At 41.6% G+C, this 19,320-nt stretch overlaps 1 protein-coding gene across 2 annotated transcripts in view; it reads left to right on the top strand.

Annotated features, from left to right (window-relative positions):
* Positions 1–216: 216 nt before the first annotated feature.
* METAP1 (methionyl aminopeptidase 1) overlaps positions 217–19,320 on the top strand; it is an 89,311-nt gene continuing 70,207 nt past the window's right edge. Inside the window, exon 1 of one of the 2 annotated variants that reach the window (XM_023548523.2) lies at positions 217–414. In XM_023548523.2, coding sequence (XP_023404291.1) covers positions 301–414 — 114 coding nt within the window. In that variant the 5' untranslated portion in view covers positions 217–300. The remainder of the gene's footprint in view (positions 415–19,320) is intronic. The other variant, XM_003410422.4, reaches the window with a different exon arrangement.

Here is a 19,320-nt window from a genome sequence, read left to right as displayed (position 1 = left end):
GCGCGCCAGCTGAGAGGAGGGGCCGTGGGTTGGGGGCGGGGCAAAGGCCACGCGCGACAGAAGGGAGGGGCCGCTGGTCGGGGGCGGGGCGCCAGCTGCGCGAGCGCGGGTCGGGGGCGGAGCGCGCAGCGTGGCCCGGGGCTGATCGGCGCTCCTCCCCCTTCCGCGTCCAGGCCCACTGCGGGCCGAGCTCCTCCCCCGGCTTGTTCTCTCTCCTTTCCTACCCCCTCCCCTCCGTTCGGCCGTTCCTCTCTCCCGCCTCCTCCTCTTCCTCGGTGAGGCGCTCCGGTAGCAGGCAGCATGGCGGCCGTGGAGACGCGGGTGTGCGAGACAGACGGCTGCAGCAGCGAGGCCAAGCTCCAGTGTCCCACCTGCATCAAGCTGGGCATCCAGGGCTCCTACTTCTGCTCACAGGTAGACATTTGCTTCTCCGCGGCGCCTTCGCCAGACCCCCTCCACTTCCCTCTCCTCGCGCCCTCGCGGCCGGTCGGAAAGCGCTCCACCTCTTCTCCTGGCGGGCGCGCTGGCCGCACTTCCTCCTCACCACCACCCGCAGCGCCGCCGCCCCCTCGCGTCTCCAGGGGTCCCGGGCCCGTGGGGACGAGGCCGCGCTGGACGCCGCGTGGGGGCGCGGTCGGCCGCGGCCATGTGGGTTGGGAGCGGAAATGGACTTGCCCCAGGTCGCCAGGCCACGCCGGGGTGCCGGTTTAGGGGCTGGTTCCTGCCGTGCAGTTTCTGCCCGGGAAGGGGCTGCCAGGTGTTCGAGACACTCGGACAGGTGGGGACGCCAGGGTATGGGGGCAGCCACAAGCCGTGGAAGTCATGGCAGCTGCAGCTCCTGCCGGGGCTCTGGCCCGGGCGCGGGGGGTAGTGGGGCTGGGTAGTCACTCTGGTACCGGCTGAACTGGGGGGAGAAAGCGACCCGCTGGACTTGGAGGGGTGGGCTGCCTGGGGGCGGCGAGAAACTCTGGGAGGAGGGATGCTAGGTTCAGCTCCACTTCTTTGTGCTTTACTACCGCGCTTTGATACTTCAGCAACTTTGGGGGTGGAGAGGAGTCTGCGTAATTCATTCTTTTCATTTGACATCCAAAATTGTTAATTTAGACAATCATAAGTTAACGGGAGGAGTCACCTGTCTGTTACTGAAGTTCCCATTGAGTGAAAAAGACAGTTCCATTGAGGGGTTATGCTTTAAGGGCATAATGTATTTTAATAAGTTTTGTGCAGTGAAGCAAACCCAGCATTGAATGCAGTCCTGACTGAAGCCTGTGCTCCTGTTTATGTTTACTGTAAGTACTAGTGTTCCTGCTGCATTTCGACACTCAAGAATATTGGCAGGACAGCAATAGCACGGCTCTTAGTTACAGTCCAGGTAGTGTCCTGGGGGAGGAAGAGCAGAACAGAGTCCAAAAGCCTGATTAGCCCCAGTTCCTTTGCTATCTTGAATTAGTCAAGTTAACATTTCTGAGCTCCAACCCCGCCACTGTACAGAGGGACGGTGACACTTTTCCTTACATATTTCACAAGGTTTTCTGAGACCCAAATTTATTCAAGGAATGTGAAAATACTGGAAGATTAAAAGCATTTTTTTAAAAAAGGATACAGTAAAATTTAACAGTAAAAACCAAACGAAACCCACTGCCGTCGAGTCGATTCCGACTCACAGCGACCCTACAGGACAGAGTAGAACTGCCCCATAGTTTCCAAGGAGCACCTGGTGGATTTGAATTGGCGACCTCTTGGCTAGCAGCCTAGCACTTAACTACTCAGCCACCAGGGTTTCCAAATTTAACAGTACCATATGAAAAAATAATGAATAATAGTGAAAACTAATACATAAAAATTATAAACACAAATCATGTAACTATTCTAAGGTATAAAATATATAAAGATTAGAAACATAGATAAAATTCTTAAGGCCACAGCACTTGCGGATAAGCCATTGTAAGACAGCTGTGTTGTATAGGGCTTGTTTTTAAATAGGGTATGATCCTTGACCTTGTTAGTATCATTTGGAAAAAGTTGAACATGAAGAAGTGTTCCGCAATCTAAAAATAGCACTGGAACTACTCAACATACTAAACCTGGTACAGGTTCTTTTGGTTCTTTGAAATAATTTTCAGATTCTCATTTGTTGAGGCCTATGTGGGACCTGGACATAAAACAAAAACCAGTGATTTGCTTTTGGGCATTGTGTACCATCTGAGTAGACTAATGTGGTTTACACTGAGTGTTTAAAATTTAGTGACATTTTGTAATGCTATAAGAATTACGGAAACCCGGAAGAACTAGATGGTGCCCGGCTACAACTGATGACTGCCCTGGCAGGGAGCACAGCAGAGAACCCCTGAGGGAGCAGGAGAGCAGTGGGATGCAGACCCCAAATTCGTATAAGGCCAGATTTAATTGTCTGACTGAGACTAGAAGGACCCCTGTGGTCATGGCCCCCAGACCTTCTGTTGGCCCAGGACAGGAACCGTTCCCGAAGCCAACTCTTCAGACATGGATTGGACTGGACAACGGGTTGGAGAGGGATGCTGGTGAGGAGTGAGCTTCTTGGATCAGGTGGACACTTGAGACTATGTTGGCATCTCCTGCCTGGAGGGAAGATGAGAGGGTGGAGGGGGTTAGAAGCTGATGAAATGGACACAAAAAGAGAGAGTGGAGGGAGGGAGTGGGCTGTTTTACTAGGGGGAGAGTAACTGGAAGCATGTAGCAAGGTGTATATAAGTTTTTGTGTGAGAGACTGACTTGATTTGTAAACTTTCACTTAAAGCACAATGAAGATTATAAAAAAAAAGATTACAGCCAAGAGAAAAAAAAAAAAGAAGAATTATGGAAACCCTGGTGGTGTAGTGGTTAAGCACTATGGCTGCTAACCAAAAGGTCAGCAGTTCGAATCTACCAGGCACTCCTTGGAAACTCCATAGGGGGCAGTTCTACTGTGTCCTGCAGGATTGCTATGAGTCAGAATCGACTCGACGGCAGTGGGTTTGATTTTTTTTTTTATTATTAGGATTATTATATACTGATACCTATCTGCATTTAAATTTTAAAAGATTGTATTATATACCATGTTCATTAAGAATAGGTGACATTCTTTTACACATGTTATTTAGTAGAGAGAACATTAAATCGTTGGGGTTCGTAGAAAAATGCATTGTGAAAACATCCAAGGTTTATTCAGTATAATAGGCTCAGAGGTATTCCTCCATGTTGGATTCAGCAGGTATTTTTCTGTTACCACTGCTATACCTGTAGACAGGCATATCTGGAGTGGCTCTCACAGAAGTCTCTTTTTTCTTTATTCCAGTACCACTTCCAATGGCCGTTTCTTAAAATTTCTCACCAAGTCGAGAGTGGTAGTCTCTTAATTTGTTGCCTTATTGTGGTTTCCCACCTTGGGAACAATGAGTTGCCCTCAAGTTGATTCCAACTCGTATTGACCACATGTGTATTAGAGGAGAACTGCGCTCTGTGCAGCTTTCAATGACTAATTTTTTGAAAATATATCACCAGGCCTCCTTCCAGTGTGCCTCTGGGTGCACTTGAACCTCCGACCTTTTGGTTAGCAGCTGTGTATATACAGAAGTTTTTTCTCCCCAGCATAGTCTGATATGCTTATACCCTCACCCATAACAAATGGGAGTTCCTGCAGGATTCTAGCCCCCCTCATCAGGGTGCCTCTTCTAGATACAGCTTTATTCTCTTGTTCTGTTCAGGTGCTGGAAACCCTGGTAGCGTAGTGGTTAAGAGCTGTGGCTGCTAACCAAAAGGTCGGCAGTTCAAATCCGCCAGGCGCTCCTTGGGAACTCTGTGGGGGTAGTTCTGCTCCTTCCTATAGAGTCCCTGTGAGTTGGAATTGATTTGATGGCAATGGGTTTGTTTGTTTTTTATAATTTTTATTGTGCTTTAAGTGAAAGTTTACAAATCAAGTCAGTCTCTCACACAAAAACCCATGTACACCTTGCTACATACTCCCGATTACTCTCCTCCTAACAAGACAGCCTGCTGTCTCCCTCCACTCTCTCTTTTCATGCCCATTCAGCCAGCTTCTAACCCCCTCCACCCTCTCATCTCCCCTCCAGGCAGGAGATACCAACATAGTCTCAAGTGTCCACCTGATCCAAGAAGCTCACTCCTCACCAGTATCCCTCTCCAACCCGTTGTCCAGTCCAATCCATGTCTGAAGAGTTGGCCTCGGGAATGGTTCCTGTCCTGGGCCAACAGAAGGTCTGGGGGCCATGACCACCGGGAGCCTTCTAGTCTCAGTCAGACCATTAAGTCTAGCCTTATAAGAATTTGGGGTCTGCATCCCACTGCTCTCCTGCTCCCTCAGGGGTTCTCTGTTGTGTTCCCTGTCTGGGCAGTCATCGGTTGTAGCCGGGCACCATCTAGTTCTGGTCTCAGGATGAAGTAGTCTCTGGTTCACTTGGCCCTTTCTGTCTTTTGGGCTCCTAATTGCCTTGTGTCCTTGGTGTTCTTCATTCTCCTTTGATCCAGGTGGGTTGAGACCAATTGATGGATCTTAGATGGCTTCTTGCTAGCGTTTAAGACCCCAGACGCCACTCTTCCAAGTGAGATGCAGAATGTTTTGTTGATAGATTTTATTATGCCAGTCATCTTAGATGTCCCCTGAAACCATGGTCCCCAGGCCCCTGCCCCTGCCACGCTGGCCTTCGAAGCATTCAGTTTATTCAGGAAACTTCTTTGCTTTTGGTTTAGTCCAGTTGTGCTAACCTGCCCTGTATTGTGTGCTCTCTTTTCCTTCAGGTAAAGTAGTTCTTATCTACTAATTAGTGAATGCTCCTCTCCTACCCTCCCTCCCTCCCCTATCTTGTCACCACAGAAGAATGTTTTCTTCTCAGTTTAAACTATTTCTCAAGTTCTTATAATAGTGGTCTTATACAATATTTGTCCTTTTGCAACTAATTTCACTCAGCATAGTGCCTTCTAGGTTCCTCCATGTTATGAAATGTTTCACAGATTCCTCACTGTTCTTTATTGATGCGTAGTATTCCATTGTGTGAATGTACCATAATTTATTTATTCATTCATCCGTTGATGGGCACCTTGGTTGCTTCCATCTTTTTGCTATTGTTAACAGTGCTGCAGTAAACATTGGTGCGCATATATCTGTTCGTGTAAAGGCTCTTATTTCTCCAGGATATATTCCAAGGAGTGGGATTGCTGGATCGTATGGTAGTTCTATTTCTAGCTTTTTAAGGAAGCCCCAAATCGATTTCCAAAGTGGTTGTACCATTTTACATTCTCACCAGCAGTGTATAAGTGTTCCAGTCTCTCCAACATTTATTATTTTGTGCTTTTTGGATTAATGCCAGCCTTGTTGGAGTGAGATGAAGTCTCATTGTAGTTTTGATCTGCATTTCTCTAATGGCTAATGATCGTGAACATTTCCTCATATATCTGTTAGCTACCTGAATGTCTTCTTTAGTGAAATGTCTATTCATCTCTTTTGCCCATTTTTTAATGGGTTATTTGTCTTTTTGCAGTTGAGTTTTTGTGGTATCATGTAGATTTTAGAGATCAGGCGCCGATCAGAAATGTCATAGCTAAAAACTTTTTCCCAGTCTGTAGGTAGTCTTTTTATCCTTTTGGTGAAGCCTTTGGATGAGCATAGGTGTTTGATTTTTAGGAGCTCCCAGTTATCATAGCACTATTATTCTTTCCCATTAATCTAGTTTTACTTCTGCATTCTTTATAATGTTTTGTGTACTGTTTGTGCCATGTATTAGGGCTCCTAACATTGTCCCTAATTTTTCTTCCATGATCTTTATCGTTTTAGATTTTATATCTAGGTCCTTGATCCATTTTGAGTTAGTTTTTGTTCAAGGAGTGAGCTGTGGGTCTTGTTTCATTTTTTTTGCAGATGGATATCCAGTTATGCCAGCACCATTTGTTAAAAAGACTGTCTTTTCCCCATTTAACTATTTTGGGGCCTGTGTCAAATATCAGCTGCTTGTATGTGGATGGATTTATGTCTGGATTCTCAATTCTGTTCCATTGGTCCATGTATCTGTTGTTGTACCAGTACCAGGCTGTTTTGACTACTGTGGCGGTATAATAGGTTCTAAAATCAGGTAATGTAAGGCCTCCCACTTTGTTCTTCTTTTTCAGTAATGCCTTATTTATCCAGGGCCTCTTTCCCTTTCATATGAAGTTGGTGATTTGTTTCTCCATCTCATTAAAGAATGTCGTTGGGATTTGGATCGGAATTGCATTAAATGTATAGATTGGTTTTGGTAGAAGAGACATTTTCACAATGTTAAGTCTTCCTATCCATGAGCAAGGTACATTCTTCCACTTACGTAAGTCTCTTTTGGTATCTTGTAGAAGTGTACTGTAGTTTTCTTTGTATAAGTCTTTTCCATCTCTGCTAAGATTTATTCCTAAGTATTTTATCTTCTTGGGGGCTACTGTAAATGGCATTGATTTGGTGATTTCCTCTTTGATGTTCTTTTTGTTGGCGTAGAGGAATCCAACTGATTTTTGTGTGTTTATCTTTTATCCCAATACTCTGCTGAACTCTTCTATTAGTTTCAGTAGTTTTCTGGAGGATTCCTTAGGGTTTTCTGTGTGTAGATCTTGTTATCTGCAAATAGAGATACTTTTACTTTTTCCTTGCCAATCTGGATGCCCTTTATATCTTCATCTAGCCTAATTGCTCTGACTAGGACTTCCAGCACAATGTTGAATAAGAGTGGTGATAAAGAGCATCCTCGTCTGGTTCCTGATCTCAGTGGGAATGTTTTCAGGCTCTCTGCATTTAGGGTGATTTTGGTTGTTGGCTTTGTATAAATGCCCTTTATTATGTTGAGGAATTTTCCTTCTATTCCTATTTTGCGAGAGCTTTTATCATGAATGAGCTTTGAACTTTGTCAAATGCCTTTTCTGCATCAATTGATAAAATCATGTGATTCTTGTCTTTTGTTTTATTTATGTGGTGGATTACATTAATTGTTTTTCTAATGCTGAACCATCCCTGCACATCTGGTATGAATCCCGCTTGGTCATGGTGCATTATTTTTTTGATATGTTGTTGAATTCTATTGGCTAGAATTTTGTTGAGGATTTTTGCATTTACATTCATGAGGGATATAGGTCTATAATTTTCTTTCTTGTGGTGTCTTTACCTGATTTTGGTATCAGGGATATGGTGGCTTCATAGAATGAATTTGGTAGTATTCCATCCTTTTCTATGCTCTGAAATACCTTTAGTAGTAGTGGTGTTAACTCTTCTCTGAATGTTTGGTAGAACTCTGCAGTGAAGCCCTCCAGACCAAGGCTTTTTTTTTGTTGGGAGTTTTTTGATTTACCTTTTCAATCTCTTCTTTTGTTATGGGTCTATTTAGTTGTTCTACCTGTTTGTGTTAGTTTAGGTAGGTAGTGTGTTTCTAGGAATTCATCCATTTCTTCTAGGTTTTCAAATTTGTTTGGGTATAGTTTTTCATTGTGATCTGATATGATTCTTTTAATTTCAGTTGGGTCTGTTGTAATATCACCCCTCTTATTTCTTATTCAGATTATTTGCTTCCTCTCCTGTTTTTCTTTTGTCAGTTTGGCCAGTGGCTTACCAATTTTGTCGAGTTTTTCGAAAAAACAGCTTTTGGTCTTGTTAATTCTTTCAGTTGTTTTTCTGTGTTCTATTTCATTTAGTTCAGCTCTAATTTTTATTATTTGTTTTCTTCTGGTGCCTGAGGGTTTCTTTTGTTGCTCTCTTCCTATTTGTTCAAGTTGTAGGGATAATTCTTTGATTTTGGCCCTTTCTTCTTTTTGGATATGTGTTATCTATTGATATAAATTGGCCTCGGAGCACCGCTTTTGCTGTGTCCCAAAGGTTCTGATAGGAAGTGTTTTCATTCTCATTGGATTTTTCGGAATTTCTTTATTCCATCCTTAATGTCTTCTATAATCTTTTTTGAGCAGGGTATTGTTCAGTTTCCAAGTGTTTGATTTCTTTTCCCTGGTTTTCCTGTTATTGATTTCCGCTTTTATGGCCTTATGATCAGAGAAGATGCTTTGTAATATTTCAATGTTTTGGATTCTGCTAAGCCTTGCTTGATGTCCTAATATGTGATCTAGAGAATATTCCATGTGCACTAGAAAAGGAAGTATACTTGGTTGCTGTTGGGTGGAGTGTTCTGTATATGTCTATGAGGTCAAGTTGGTTGATTGTGGCATTTAGATCTTCCGTGTCTTTATTGAGCTTCTTTCTGGATGTCCTGTTCACTGAAAGTGGTCTGTGTTGAAGTCTCCTACTATTATTGTGAAGCTGTCTATCTCACTTTTCAATGCTAATAGAGTTTTATGTATCTTGTAGCCCTGTCATTGGGTGCATAAATATTTAATGTGGTTGTATCTTCTTGGTGTATTGTCTCTTTAATCATTATGTAGTGTCCTTCCTTATGCTTTCTGATGGATTTAACTTTAAAGTCTATTTTGTCAGAAATTAATATTGCCACTCCTGCTCTTTTTTGATTGTTGTTTGCTTGATATATATTTTTTTCAATCGTTTGAGTTTTAGTTTGTTTGTGTCTCTAAGTCTAAAGTGTGTCTCTTGTAGGCGGCATATAGATGGATCTTGTTTTTTATCCATTCCGCCACTCCTTGTCTCTTTATTGGTGCATTTAGTCCATTTACATTCAGGGTAATTATGGATAGGGATGAATTTAGTGCTAACATTTTGATGTCTTTTTTTGTGTGCTGTTGACAGTTTGTTTTTTCCCACTTGATTTTATGTGCTGAGTAGATTTTCTTTATATATTGTCCTTTCTTCATATTTGTTGTTGTTGATGTTTATTTCTGCGGAGTCTGTATTTTTCCCTTATATTTTATTTTGACGAGTAGGATAGGTTATCTCCTTTGTGGTTACCTTATTATTTACCCCTATTTTTCTAAATTTAAAACCAACTTTTATTTCTTTGTATTGCTGTATCTTCCTCTTCATTTGGAAGGTGTATGATTACATTTCTTAGTCCCTCTTTATTATTTTAATATTGTCTTCTTTTATATAATAACATCGCTGCTACCCTGTTTGGGGCTTTTTTTTTTTTTTTTAATAATCTTTGTTTTTTTTGGATTTCCCTGTCTAGGTTGACTTCTGGTTGCTCTGCCCAGCGTTCTAGTCTTGGGTTGATACCTGATATTACTGATTTTCTAACCAAAGAACTGCTATTACTATTTCTTGTAGTTTTGGTTTGGTTTTTACAAATTCCCTCAACTTGTGTTTATCTGGAAGTGTCTTAATTTAACCTTCATATTTAAGAGACAGTTTTGCTGAATATATGATTCTTGGCAGGTAATTTTTTTCCTTCAATTTTTTTTAAATATGTCATCCTGTTGTGTTCTGGACTGTGTGGTTTCTGCTGAGTAGTCCAAGCTTATTCTTATTGGCTGTCCTTTGTAGGTGACTTTTCATTTATCCCTAGCTGCTCTTAAAATTCTCTCTTTATCTTTGGTTTTCGCAAGTTTGATTATAATATGTCTTGGTGACTTTCTTTTAACATCTACCTTATGTGGAGTTTGATGAGCATCTTGGATAGATATCTTCTCGTCTTTCACAATATCAGGGAAGTGTTCTGCCAACAAATCTTCAACAATATTCCCTGTTATCCCTCCCTGTTCTGGTACTCCAATCACTCATAGGTTATTTCTCTTGATGGATTCCCACATGATTCTTAAGGTTTCTTCATTTTTTTTTTTCAGTTCTTTTATCTGATTTTTCTTCAAATATATTAGTGCCAAGTGATTTATATTCGAGTGCAGAAATTCTAGCTGCTTCTTCCTCAATTCTGCTCCTCTGACTTTCTATTGAGTTGTCTAATTCTGTAATTTTATTGTTCTCAATTTCTGATTGCTGTCTGTTTATGGATTTTTCCAGCTTGTTAAACTTTTAATTATGTTCCTGAATAAGCTTTCTAATTTCTTCAGTTGCTTTATCTGTGTGTTCCTTAGCTTGTTCTGCGTATTGCCCCATTTCCTTCCTGATGTCTTGAAGGGTTCTGTATATTAAACTTTTGTATTCTGCATCTGGTAATTCCAGGAATGCACTTTCATCTAGAAGATCCCTGGATTGTTTGTTTTGAGAGCCTGTTGAGGTGATCATGGTCTGTTTCTTTATGTGACTTGATACTGACTGTTGTCTCCGAGCCATCTATAAGTTATTGTATTAGTGTATGCTTGCTTACTGCATCTTAGCTGCTTGCTTTGTGTTGTTTTGGTATACCCCTATGGGTTGCTTGAGTGAACTAGCTTGATTATTTTCTCCTTTGGAGCTCTGGTGTCCTGTCCCCAGCTGGCTAGAGCTGTTATCAGGTATATCAGTCTAGGAGTCCATTCAGTTTTCTTGTACCAATTCAGCTCAGGTTTCCAGGTAGCTGATCATGAAGTGTGTGGTACAGGCTCTGTCCTACAATCTTAGAGGGGCAGTGGTGATTGGCGTATATACCAGTATCTGATTGTAGCAGGGGGTCACGCTCTGAACAAGGCAGGGGGCTCAGAACTGACCCCCAAGTGTCTCTGAGGAAAACGTGTCTCTGTTCCCTAGAACGTGCTGGTGAGTGGGTTCTGCAGAGGGACCATGGGCACCCAAAATTTTTGGTTGTAAGGACTGGGAGGTACCAGTTATCCTTGGACCCCTGTCGTGGGTGGCTGGGTGACCTGAGTGGAGCTACGAGTCCTTAGTCCCTGATGTGGGTAGGTGAGGACCTTGTTTAATAGGCAAAGCAACGTTGAATGTTAAACACCCACCTCTCCACCGCACAGCTGAGATGGCTGGAGTTTGCCAACAAGGGCCTCTTCTCCTGAAATAGGCCCACGCAGTTCCATGCAGACGGGAAAGGTGCTCAAGGTCCACGGACGGTTTAGGCCTGGACAGGAGCCGCTTCTGTCCTGAGCTCCCGTGATTAATGGAGCTAGCAAATTATCTTTTCCTCTCCATTTGCAAATATTTTCCTTCCCCAAGGCCGGGAGGATGGCTCTAGGTGCTCCCCAGCGTCCATCTCAGGCCCAGGATTCAGCTGCTGAAGCTGGTTTGGGGATGGGGGGGTGTGGTAAAATATATGCAAGTACTTAGCTTTTGCCGAGAGCGCCGTTATCCACAGGTTCCAGAGGTGTGAGTAGGCTGTACGGCTGGCTGCTTCTCCCTGAGGAAACTGCGGCTGAACGCCAGTACCAGCCTGCGGCCCCTGCCGCCACTGCTCTTGAAAGGGTGCCTGAGGGCTCCCCGTGATTCAGGTCTGGAAACAGCTCTCCACTTCTGAACTATCTCTTCCTCCCCCTGCCCCTCAGTTTGTTGTCTAAGCTTGCCTTTGATGCTCAGGGCTCCCAGCTTGTTACAAATACACTCATTTCACTTGTTTTTTCGAGTCTTTGTTGTAAAGAGGGCTCACAGGAGGCGTCTGTGTATTCCGCCATCTTGGCTCCGCCTCTCTGTATCAGTCCTGTCATCTTTATTTTCATGATGCTAACTTTTTGAAGAGACCAGTCAGTTGTCTTGTTGAATATCGCACATTCTTGATTATCTGGTTATTTCTTAAGAGTGTCTTCATGTTGTTCTTTTTTCTCCTGTATTATCTGTAAAGGAGGCTTGGTTAAAGCGCAGTTGTGAAAGCACCCGGTTTCTAACAAAAAGGTCAGCGGTTTGAGCCCTCCAATCCGCTCCGCAGGAGCATCTGCTTCCATAAAGATTACGGCCTTGGAAACCCAATGGGGCAGTTTTACGCTGTCCTGTACTGTTGCTGTGAGTTGATTCCAACTCAACAGCAATAGGTTCAGTTTTTGGTCTTTTCTGTAAGCCAGAGATTAGGTCTTAAGGCCTGATTAGATTCTAATTAAAAACTTTGGACAAGGTTCATAGGTGAGGCAGTGTTCTTCATATTGTATCACATCAAAAGGCACAGAATTCCTGGTTGTCTGTCCCACTCCTAGTGGGTTCAAACTGCTGGTCTTTCAGTACTAATTTTGATTACTTGGTTAAGGAGGTTGCTACCCGATCACCATTTTTTTTACTTTGCTGTAAGCATGTAATCTGTTGGAGTGATATTAAGCACTATGAGAGCATGCATTTCCTCAACAGTCTTACTCTTAATGGTTTTAGCATCTGTGATGATCCTTGTTGTTGTTAAGTTCTGTCAAGTCAGTTCCAACTCAAAGCAACCCTGTGCACAACAGAATAAAACATTGCCCAGTCCTGTGCCATCCTTATAATCGTTGTTATGCTTAAGACCCTTGTTGGGGCCACTGTGTCAGTCCACCTCGTTGAAGGTCTTCCTCTTTTACGTTGACCCTGTACTTACCAAGCATGATGTCCTTCTCCAGGGACTGATCCCTCCTGACAACATGTTTAAAGTATGTAAGACACGGTCTCGCCATCCTGGTTTCTAAGGAGCATTCTGATTGTACTTCTTCCAAGAAGATTTGTTCGTTCTTTTGGCAGTCAGTGGTATATTCAACATTCTTTGCCAACACCGCAATTCAAAGGTGTCAGTTCTTCAGTCTTTCTTATTCATTGTCCAGCTTTCACATGCATATGATGTATTGAAAATACCATGGCTTGGGTCAGGAGTACCTTAGTCTTCAAGGTGATGATCCTTACCTAGATAAATTAGTTCAGTTCAGAAATGGTGATTTCCCTCTCAATTCTGTCATGTAAAAGCTGGGTTTTTTTTTTTTTTTTTTAATCTATTTTCCCCCTTAAACTGGTTAATGAATATGTTCTACCTTAAAATGGTAGTGTAATATTTCTATGAAAAACGGGTAATGGTAGTATATTGGAGCCCTGGTGGTGCAGTGCTTAAGAGCTCAGCTACAAACCAAGAGGTGGGTGATTCGAATCCACCAGTTGCTCTTTGAAAACCCTGTGGGGCAGCTCTACTCTGTTCTGTAGGGTCACTATAAGTTGGAATCGACTGCATGGCAACGGTTTGTTTTTTTGTTGTTGTTGTTTGGTAGTGTATTAGGCACCTTCAGTAGTTGCAGATATTTGTTGTTTTCTCATTTTTCAGTTTAGGAAATCTTGAATTTTTTTCCATTAAATGTTAAAGTCAATGACAGTCCTTATTCTTTTTGGCATTCAAATTGTCCCAGATTTGGTCAGTGATACCACCTTCAAAGTGACTTTTGTATCCCTTTGACCTTTCTGTTAGTCTGATGGCTTCCTAGCTTTTTGATGCAAGATGAATCAGATTCACCTTGTGCTTTGCCCACCTCACATCTGGAATCAGTTCTGTCATCAAGGTTTTTGGTGAATATGTCTTTAGAAAACCAGATCTGGGTGCCAGCTATGCTCCTTACTAGTGAAGTGTGCTTTCCTGTAGGAGTAGTGACATCTTCAAAGAACTTTGCTGATGACTCCGTAGAGGACACACATAAAACAGCCAAAGGCAGCTTTCAAAGCAGCGCACTACACAACTGAAAAATAGTATAGGCCCTAGAAGGCCTTCTGGAGAGGTAAGAGCTGGATTTTGAGTAAATAAAAAGGCAAAGGAGAGGATATTCTCTCTAGGAGAAGGATGTGTTTGTGGAAGTAGGAGCAAGCTGAAGCATGTGTGTGGTAGTAGGCAGATAAGTTTTACTGTAGTGAAGAGTCTGTGTACAGAAATATAAGGAAATGAAATGATTCTTCGTAGGAATAGACACCTTGCTGTTCCATTAAATCTATTTTTTCAGAATGTAAATATCTTCTTTTATCATTTAAAAAAGTGGTAGATGATCTTTGCAGAAATTTAAACAGAAGTGTATAATGTGAAAACTCTGTCATAATCCTAACATCCCAAGGCGTATCTACTATTAATAGTTTGGTTTATTATCTACTGTTTCAAGAGTGTCTGCATTCAAAATCCGGCATTATCATTAAGTAGCTTGTGTGTTTTGGACTATGTGTGTGTTTAATCTCTGTGTGCCTCAGTTTTCTCATTTATAAAATGGAGTAATAATAATAGTACCTAGCTCTGAGAGTTGAAGATTTAAAGTTAATACATGGTAAGGGTCTAAATGTTTTTATTTTTTCATAATAAAAGATAATTGCTCTACATTATGATATATAGCTATACAGATCTGTCACTTGTTTAAAACCTAAAACATTGTAGACCTCTTTATATGCCCATCTGTGAGGCTTATTCCATTGGTGTATAGCATTCAGTTGCATGGTTGGATCATAATTTATCTAACTCTTTGGATATTGATGGATATCTAAATTGTCTTTGATTTTTCACAATTATAAATAATGCTGCAGTGAGCGTTAAATTGCATAAATCTTTGCTCATTTGTTAATTATTTCCTTTGATTAACTTTCTGGAAGTTGAATTACTGAATGGAAATACTTTTTGCTTGTGTATCTATGTGTGTGTTTAGGTATTAAGTATTTATATGCATGTTATATTTTGATACATAGAGCCTTCCAGGTATCCTTGACCATTTGATATTCACTAACATTGTTTGGTGTGCTCATTTGCTCACACCCTCATCAACATGAATTAGTTTTAGATTTGAGAGTGGAAAACAGATAATATAAGTTTTTAAGGGGAGAGATGGGCAGGTGGTCATGTTATGAAAGCCATTTAATGTTAATTTTAGCAGTTACTTGTAAGATGATTAGAACAGGATAAGATTAGATTAGAGATAGAGGGGACAATTTGGGAAGCTGTGGCCTAAAATAGGGTGGGACTTGTAGCAATTAATTGGATAAGACAGATAAAGTAGAAAACAACTTGTAGCATTGAAATGAAAATGTAGATCTCTTAACTCTGTTGTTGTTATATGCCATTGAGTGGGTCCAACTCATAGTGACACTATGTACAACAGAACGAAACACTGCCCGGTCCTTCGGTCCTTCGCCGTCCTCACAATCCTAGCCACGCTTGAGTCCATTGTTGCAGCCACTGTATCAATCCATCTCATTGAGGGTCTTCCTCTTTTTTGCTTGTTGTTGTTGTTAGGTGCTGTTGAGTCGGTTCCGACTCATAGCGACCCTGTGCACAACAGAGTGAAACACTGCCCAGTCCTGAGTCATCCTTAGAATCGTTATTGTGCTTGAGCTCATTGTTGCAGCCACTGTGTCAATCTACCTTGTTGAGGGTCTTCATCTTTTCCGCTGACCCTGTACTCTGCCAAGCATGATGTCCTTCTCCAGGGACTGATTCCTCCTGACAAGATGCAGTCTCGCCATCCTTGCTTGTAAGGAGCATTCTGGCTTTTTTGCTTACCCACAACTTTACCAAGCATGATGACCTTCTCCAGGACTGGTCCCTCCTGATAATATGTCCGAAGTGTATGAGACGAAGTCTCTCTGTCCTTGCTTCTAAGGAGCATTCTGGCTGTACTTCTTTCAAGACAGATTTGTTCATTCTTCTGGCAGTCCATGGTATATTTAGTGTATTTCACCAACATCGTAATTCAAAGGCATCAGTTCTTCCGTCTTCCTTATTCATTGTCCAGCTTTCATATGCGTATGAGGCAATTGAAAATACTAAGGCTTCGGTCATGTATACCTGAGTCCTCAAAGTGATGTCTTAACTCTGCTGATAATCTTTTTATTTGCCAGTGGTTTTCAGTCTTGGAAATATACTAGAATCACCTATGTAGTCCATCCCCAGATATTTTGATTTAATTTGACGTGGGAAACAGTGAGTGCCTCAATTTTTTTTAAGAAAAAAATTTTTTTAGGAAAAATTTCCCAGGTGATCCGAATGAATAGCCAGGGCTGAGAACCATAATACCCCCATACCAGCTCCTAAAACTGGTAGATGTCTGTTGGTGCTAAATAAAAAATGTGTTCTCATGGGGTGAAAACTCAAGTTTTACTTAATAGTTATAACGTAATAAAAGCATATAAAGTAAGCAGTGCTTTGTGGCCTTAAATAGTTGGAGAATAAGGCAGTGTGACAAAGTGACAAATGAACTAAACACTGGGGGGAATAAAAAGGTGAAATTGTGGTGTAGGGATGAAACACCGTCCAGACCTAGAGAGTTATTGGGATATATGGGAATGTTCTTGATGCCATCAATGATTTTGAAGACCATGACTTGGGTCCCTCATGCGTTTAACAAGGCAAAGGAAGGCTGGTGTCTTTGTGCAGGTCAGAGGTGTTTATTATGGATATTTTGGTTCCTTCATTTACTTAATGCTCATACATCTTGAAAGGCAAGCTTTTAGCTAATTAAGCAATTTTATGAAACAGTTCCCTGGTTTATAAATTGGGAATAATCCTATTAGCTCTGTTATTAACAAGCTGGGATTTGATACAAGTTTCATGAACTGAATGTAAAGCACTCCGAACTCCTGAGTTAAATAAAAGGCTATTTGGGTAGCTACTTGTCATAAATGTGCTGAATTTCAAAATGTTAGTCAAGTACTGATTTGAATAGGTGGGTGGAATAGATTAAACAACCATAATTGAGCTGCCATTAATATTTTTATTTGTGAGTTTCTTGGAGCCTTGGTGACACGTGCAGCAACTGACTATTTGTTTTCTGTATGCATAAATGTTAATGTAACAGCTGTACTGAAAATACAGTTGGGAGAACAACTGATATGGGATAGAGTTGATCCCCTAAGTTATAAGCTTCATCCAAATACCAGCGCTTTTCTAGAACTCTTCTGGGGCAGGTGATGTTCCTGGCACACAATGCGATGCATGGAAAAGGGGTTCTAGAATCAAATGAGTTTAGAGATGACTGTTGTCTCCCCCCCGGAGATTCACAGTGTTCATTATTTCTTGAGTATGTGAGAGGTTCTGAGGAATCTCATAGTACAGAAACCTGTTTTAACTTTTATTCCCAGTGTTTTCTGAATTTATTTGAACCCAGTACTCTTTCTGCTGACTAATATCCAAAATACTGGTACTCTGAGGGGTACCAGTTTGAGAATCACTGGCATGTACATGTGTGGATAATAGAATGATAGATGTAATGTTAGAGGAAATTGGAGAATTTGAGGGATATAGTTCTTATTTTCTAGAATTCATACAGTGAGGAGCCCATTGCCCATCACTTTGTTCTCACCAAAAGTATTTTAAGAAGGAAGGTAGGTAGATGATGATGTCAGGGGACAGCCCCAGCAAGGAAAGACCCTCACTATGTGTCCTGGCAGATAATCCGAAGAACTGACACTTAGCCCTTTCCAGATTCATGAGTTCGGGGAAACTTACTGACACGGGCAAGCAGCTGCGCTCCAGTGGTGGCTGGCTGGAGTATTTTCTGCCACCACCTAGCAAGGGACCCAAGCTTATATACCATTCCAGCTGGGACCAGTGCTCATCGATTTTCTCCAACGTCCTTGTGCAGTCAGTGTTCCCAGGGACTTCACTTCCAGGCCCAGATATTTTCCTTCTTGTTGCTAAGACATTTCTCGGCCTTGGCTCCTGGCCCAGTCACGCCACTTCCGGCCTTGTACCTTAGCCTGAGTCCGTCCCGAATTCATCCCCACCATTCTTCGGGGAAGAGCAAGGCTGATTCTACTAGGGAGGGGATGCGTATAGCTGAATAGCATTACCCTACAATGACTTTGATTTTTATGGAATTAAATTTTATTTTTAATTAAAGTAATTCATCCTCATTGTAAAAAAAATTCGGTTAAGAGAGAGAATGTGAATCTGAATTGATACTCTTCCCAATCTGTTCACTTTAAAGAAGTAACCACTGTTATAAGTCTGAGATGCACCTTTCCAGACTATTTTCTGTGCGTTTGCATAGGTATAATAGGAATAATTTTGTTTTTCCCTAAGAGAGATCATACTACGTTGTTGTTAGGTGCCTCCAGTCGGCTCTGACTCATAGCGACCCCAAGCACAACAGAAGGTCCTGTGCCATCCTCATTGCTGTGTTTGAACCCATTGTTGTAGTCACTGTGAATACATTTCGTTGCGGGTCTTCCTCTTTTTCACTGACCCTCTCTACCTTACCAAGCACAATGTCCTTCTCCAGGGACTCGTCTCTCCTGACAACATGTCCAGTGCACATGAGACGAAGTCTCACCATCCTCTCTTCTAAGGAGCATTCTGGCTGTACTTCTTCCAAGACAGACTTGTTCATCCTTCTGGCAGTCCATGGTATTTGCAGTGTTCTTCACTAACACCGTAATTCAAGGGCATCATTTCTTCCTCGGTCTTCCTTATTCATTGTCTGGCTTTCGCATGCACATGAGGTAATTGAAAATATCATGGCTTGGGTGAGGTGCATCTTAGTCCTCAAAGTGATGTTTTAACTTTTCAACACTTTATAGAGGTATTTTGCAACAGATTTGCCCAGTGCTGTACGTCATTTGATTTCTTAACTGCTGCTTCCATGAACGTTGATTGTGGATCCAAGTAAAATGAAATCCTTGACAACTTCGTATTTTCATTGTTCATTCTGATGTTGCTTATTGGTTCATCTGTGAGGATTTTTGTTTTCTTTATGTTGAGGTAATCCATACTGAAGGCTGTAGTCTTTGATCTTCGTCAGGAAGTGCTTCAGGCCTTCCTTGCTTTCAGCAAACAAGGTTTTGTCATCTGCATATCACAGGTTGTTAACAAGTTTCCTCCAATCCTGATACCCTGTTCTTCTTCATGTAGTCCAACTTCTTGTATTATTTCCTCAGCATACATATTGAATTAAGTATGGTGAAAAGGATACAACCCTGAAGCACACCTTTCCTGATTCTAAACAACGCAGTATCTTATTTTGTTCAAAGGACTGCCTCTTTGGTCTGTATACAGATTCTGCATGAGTACCATGAAGTGTTCTGGAATTCTCATTCTTACCAGTGTTATTCGTAATTTGTTATGATCCACACGGTTGAAAGCCTTTGCGTAGACAATAAAAAAAATAGGTAAATACCTTTCTGGTATTCTGTGCTTCCAGCCAAGATCCATTTGACATTCAGCCGTGATATCCATGGTTCCAAGTCCTCTTCTAAATCCTGTCAGTATACTGCCTCAACCATTTTTGAATTATCTTCAGCAAAATTTTACTTGCGTGTGCTGTTAATGATACTGTTCGATAAATTGCACATTCTGTTGGACCACTTTTGTTTGGAATGGACACAAATATGAATCTTTTCCAGTTGGTTGGCCAGTTAGTTGTCTTCCAGATTTCTTGGCATAGGCGAATGAGCACATCCAGCTCTGTATCCATTTGTGGAAACATATCAGTTGATATTCCGTCAATTCTTGGAGCCTTGTTTTTCACCAGTGCCTTCAGTGCAACTTGAACTTCTTCTGTTACCTCTTGAGATGGTCAAATGTTGACCAATTCTTTTTTTTTTTATAATAATTTTTATTGAGCTTTAAGTGAACGTTTACAAACCAAGTCAGTCTGTGA

The sequence above is a fragment of the Loxodonta africana genome, chromosome 5 (assembly GCF_030014295.1).
Source record: "Loxodonta africana isolate mLoxAfr1 chromosome 5, mLoxAfr1.hap2, whole genome shotgun sequence".
Lineage (NCBI taxonomy): Eukaryota > Metazoa > Chordata > Mammalia > Proboscidea > Elephantidae > Loxodonta > Loxodonta africana.
This window is presented reverse-complemented; position numbering and strand designations above follow the sequence as displayed.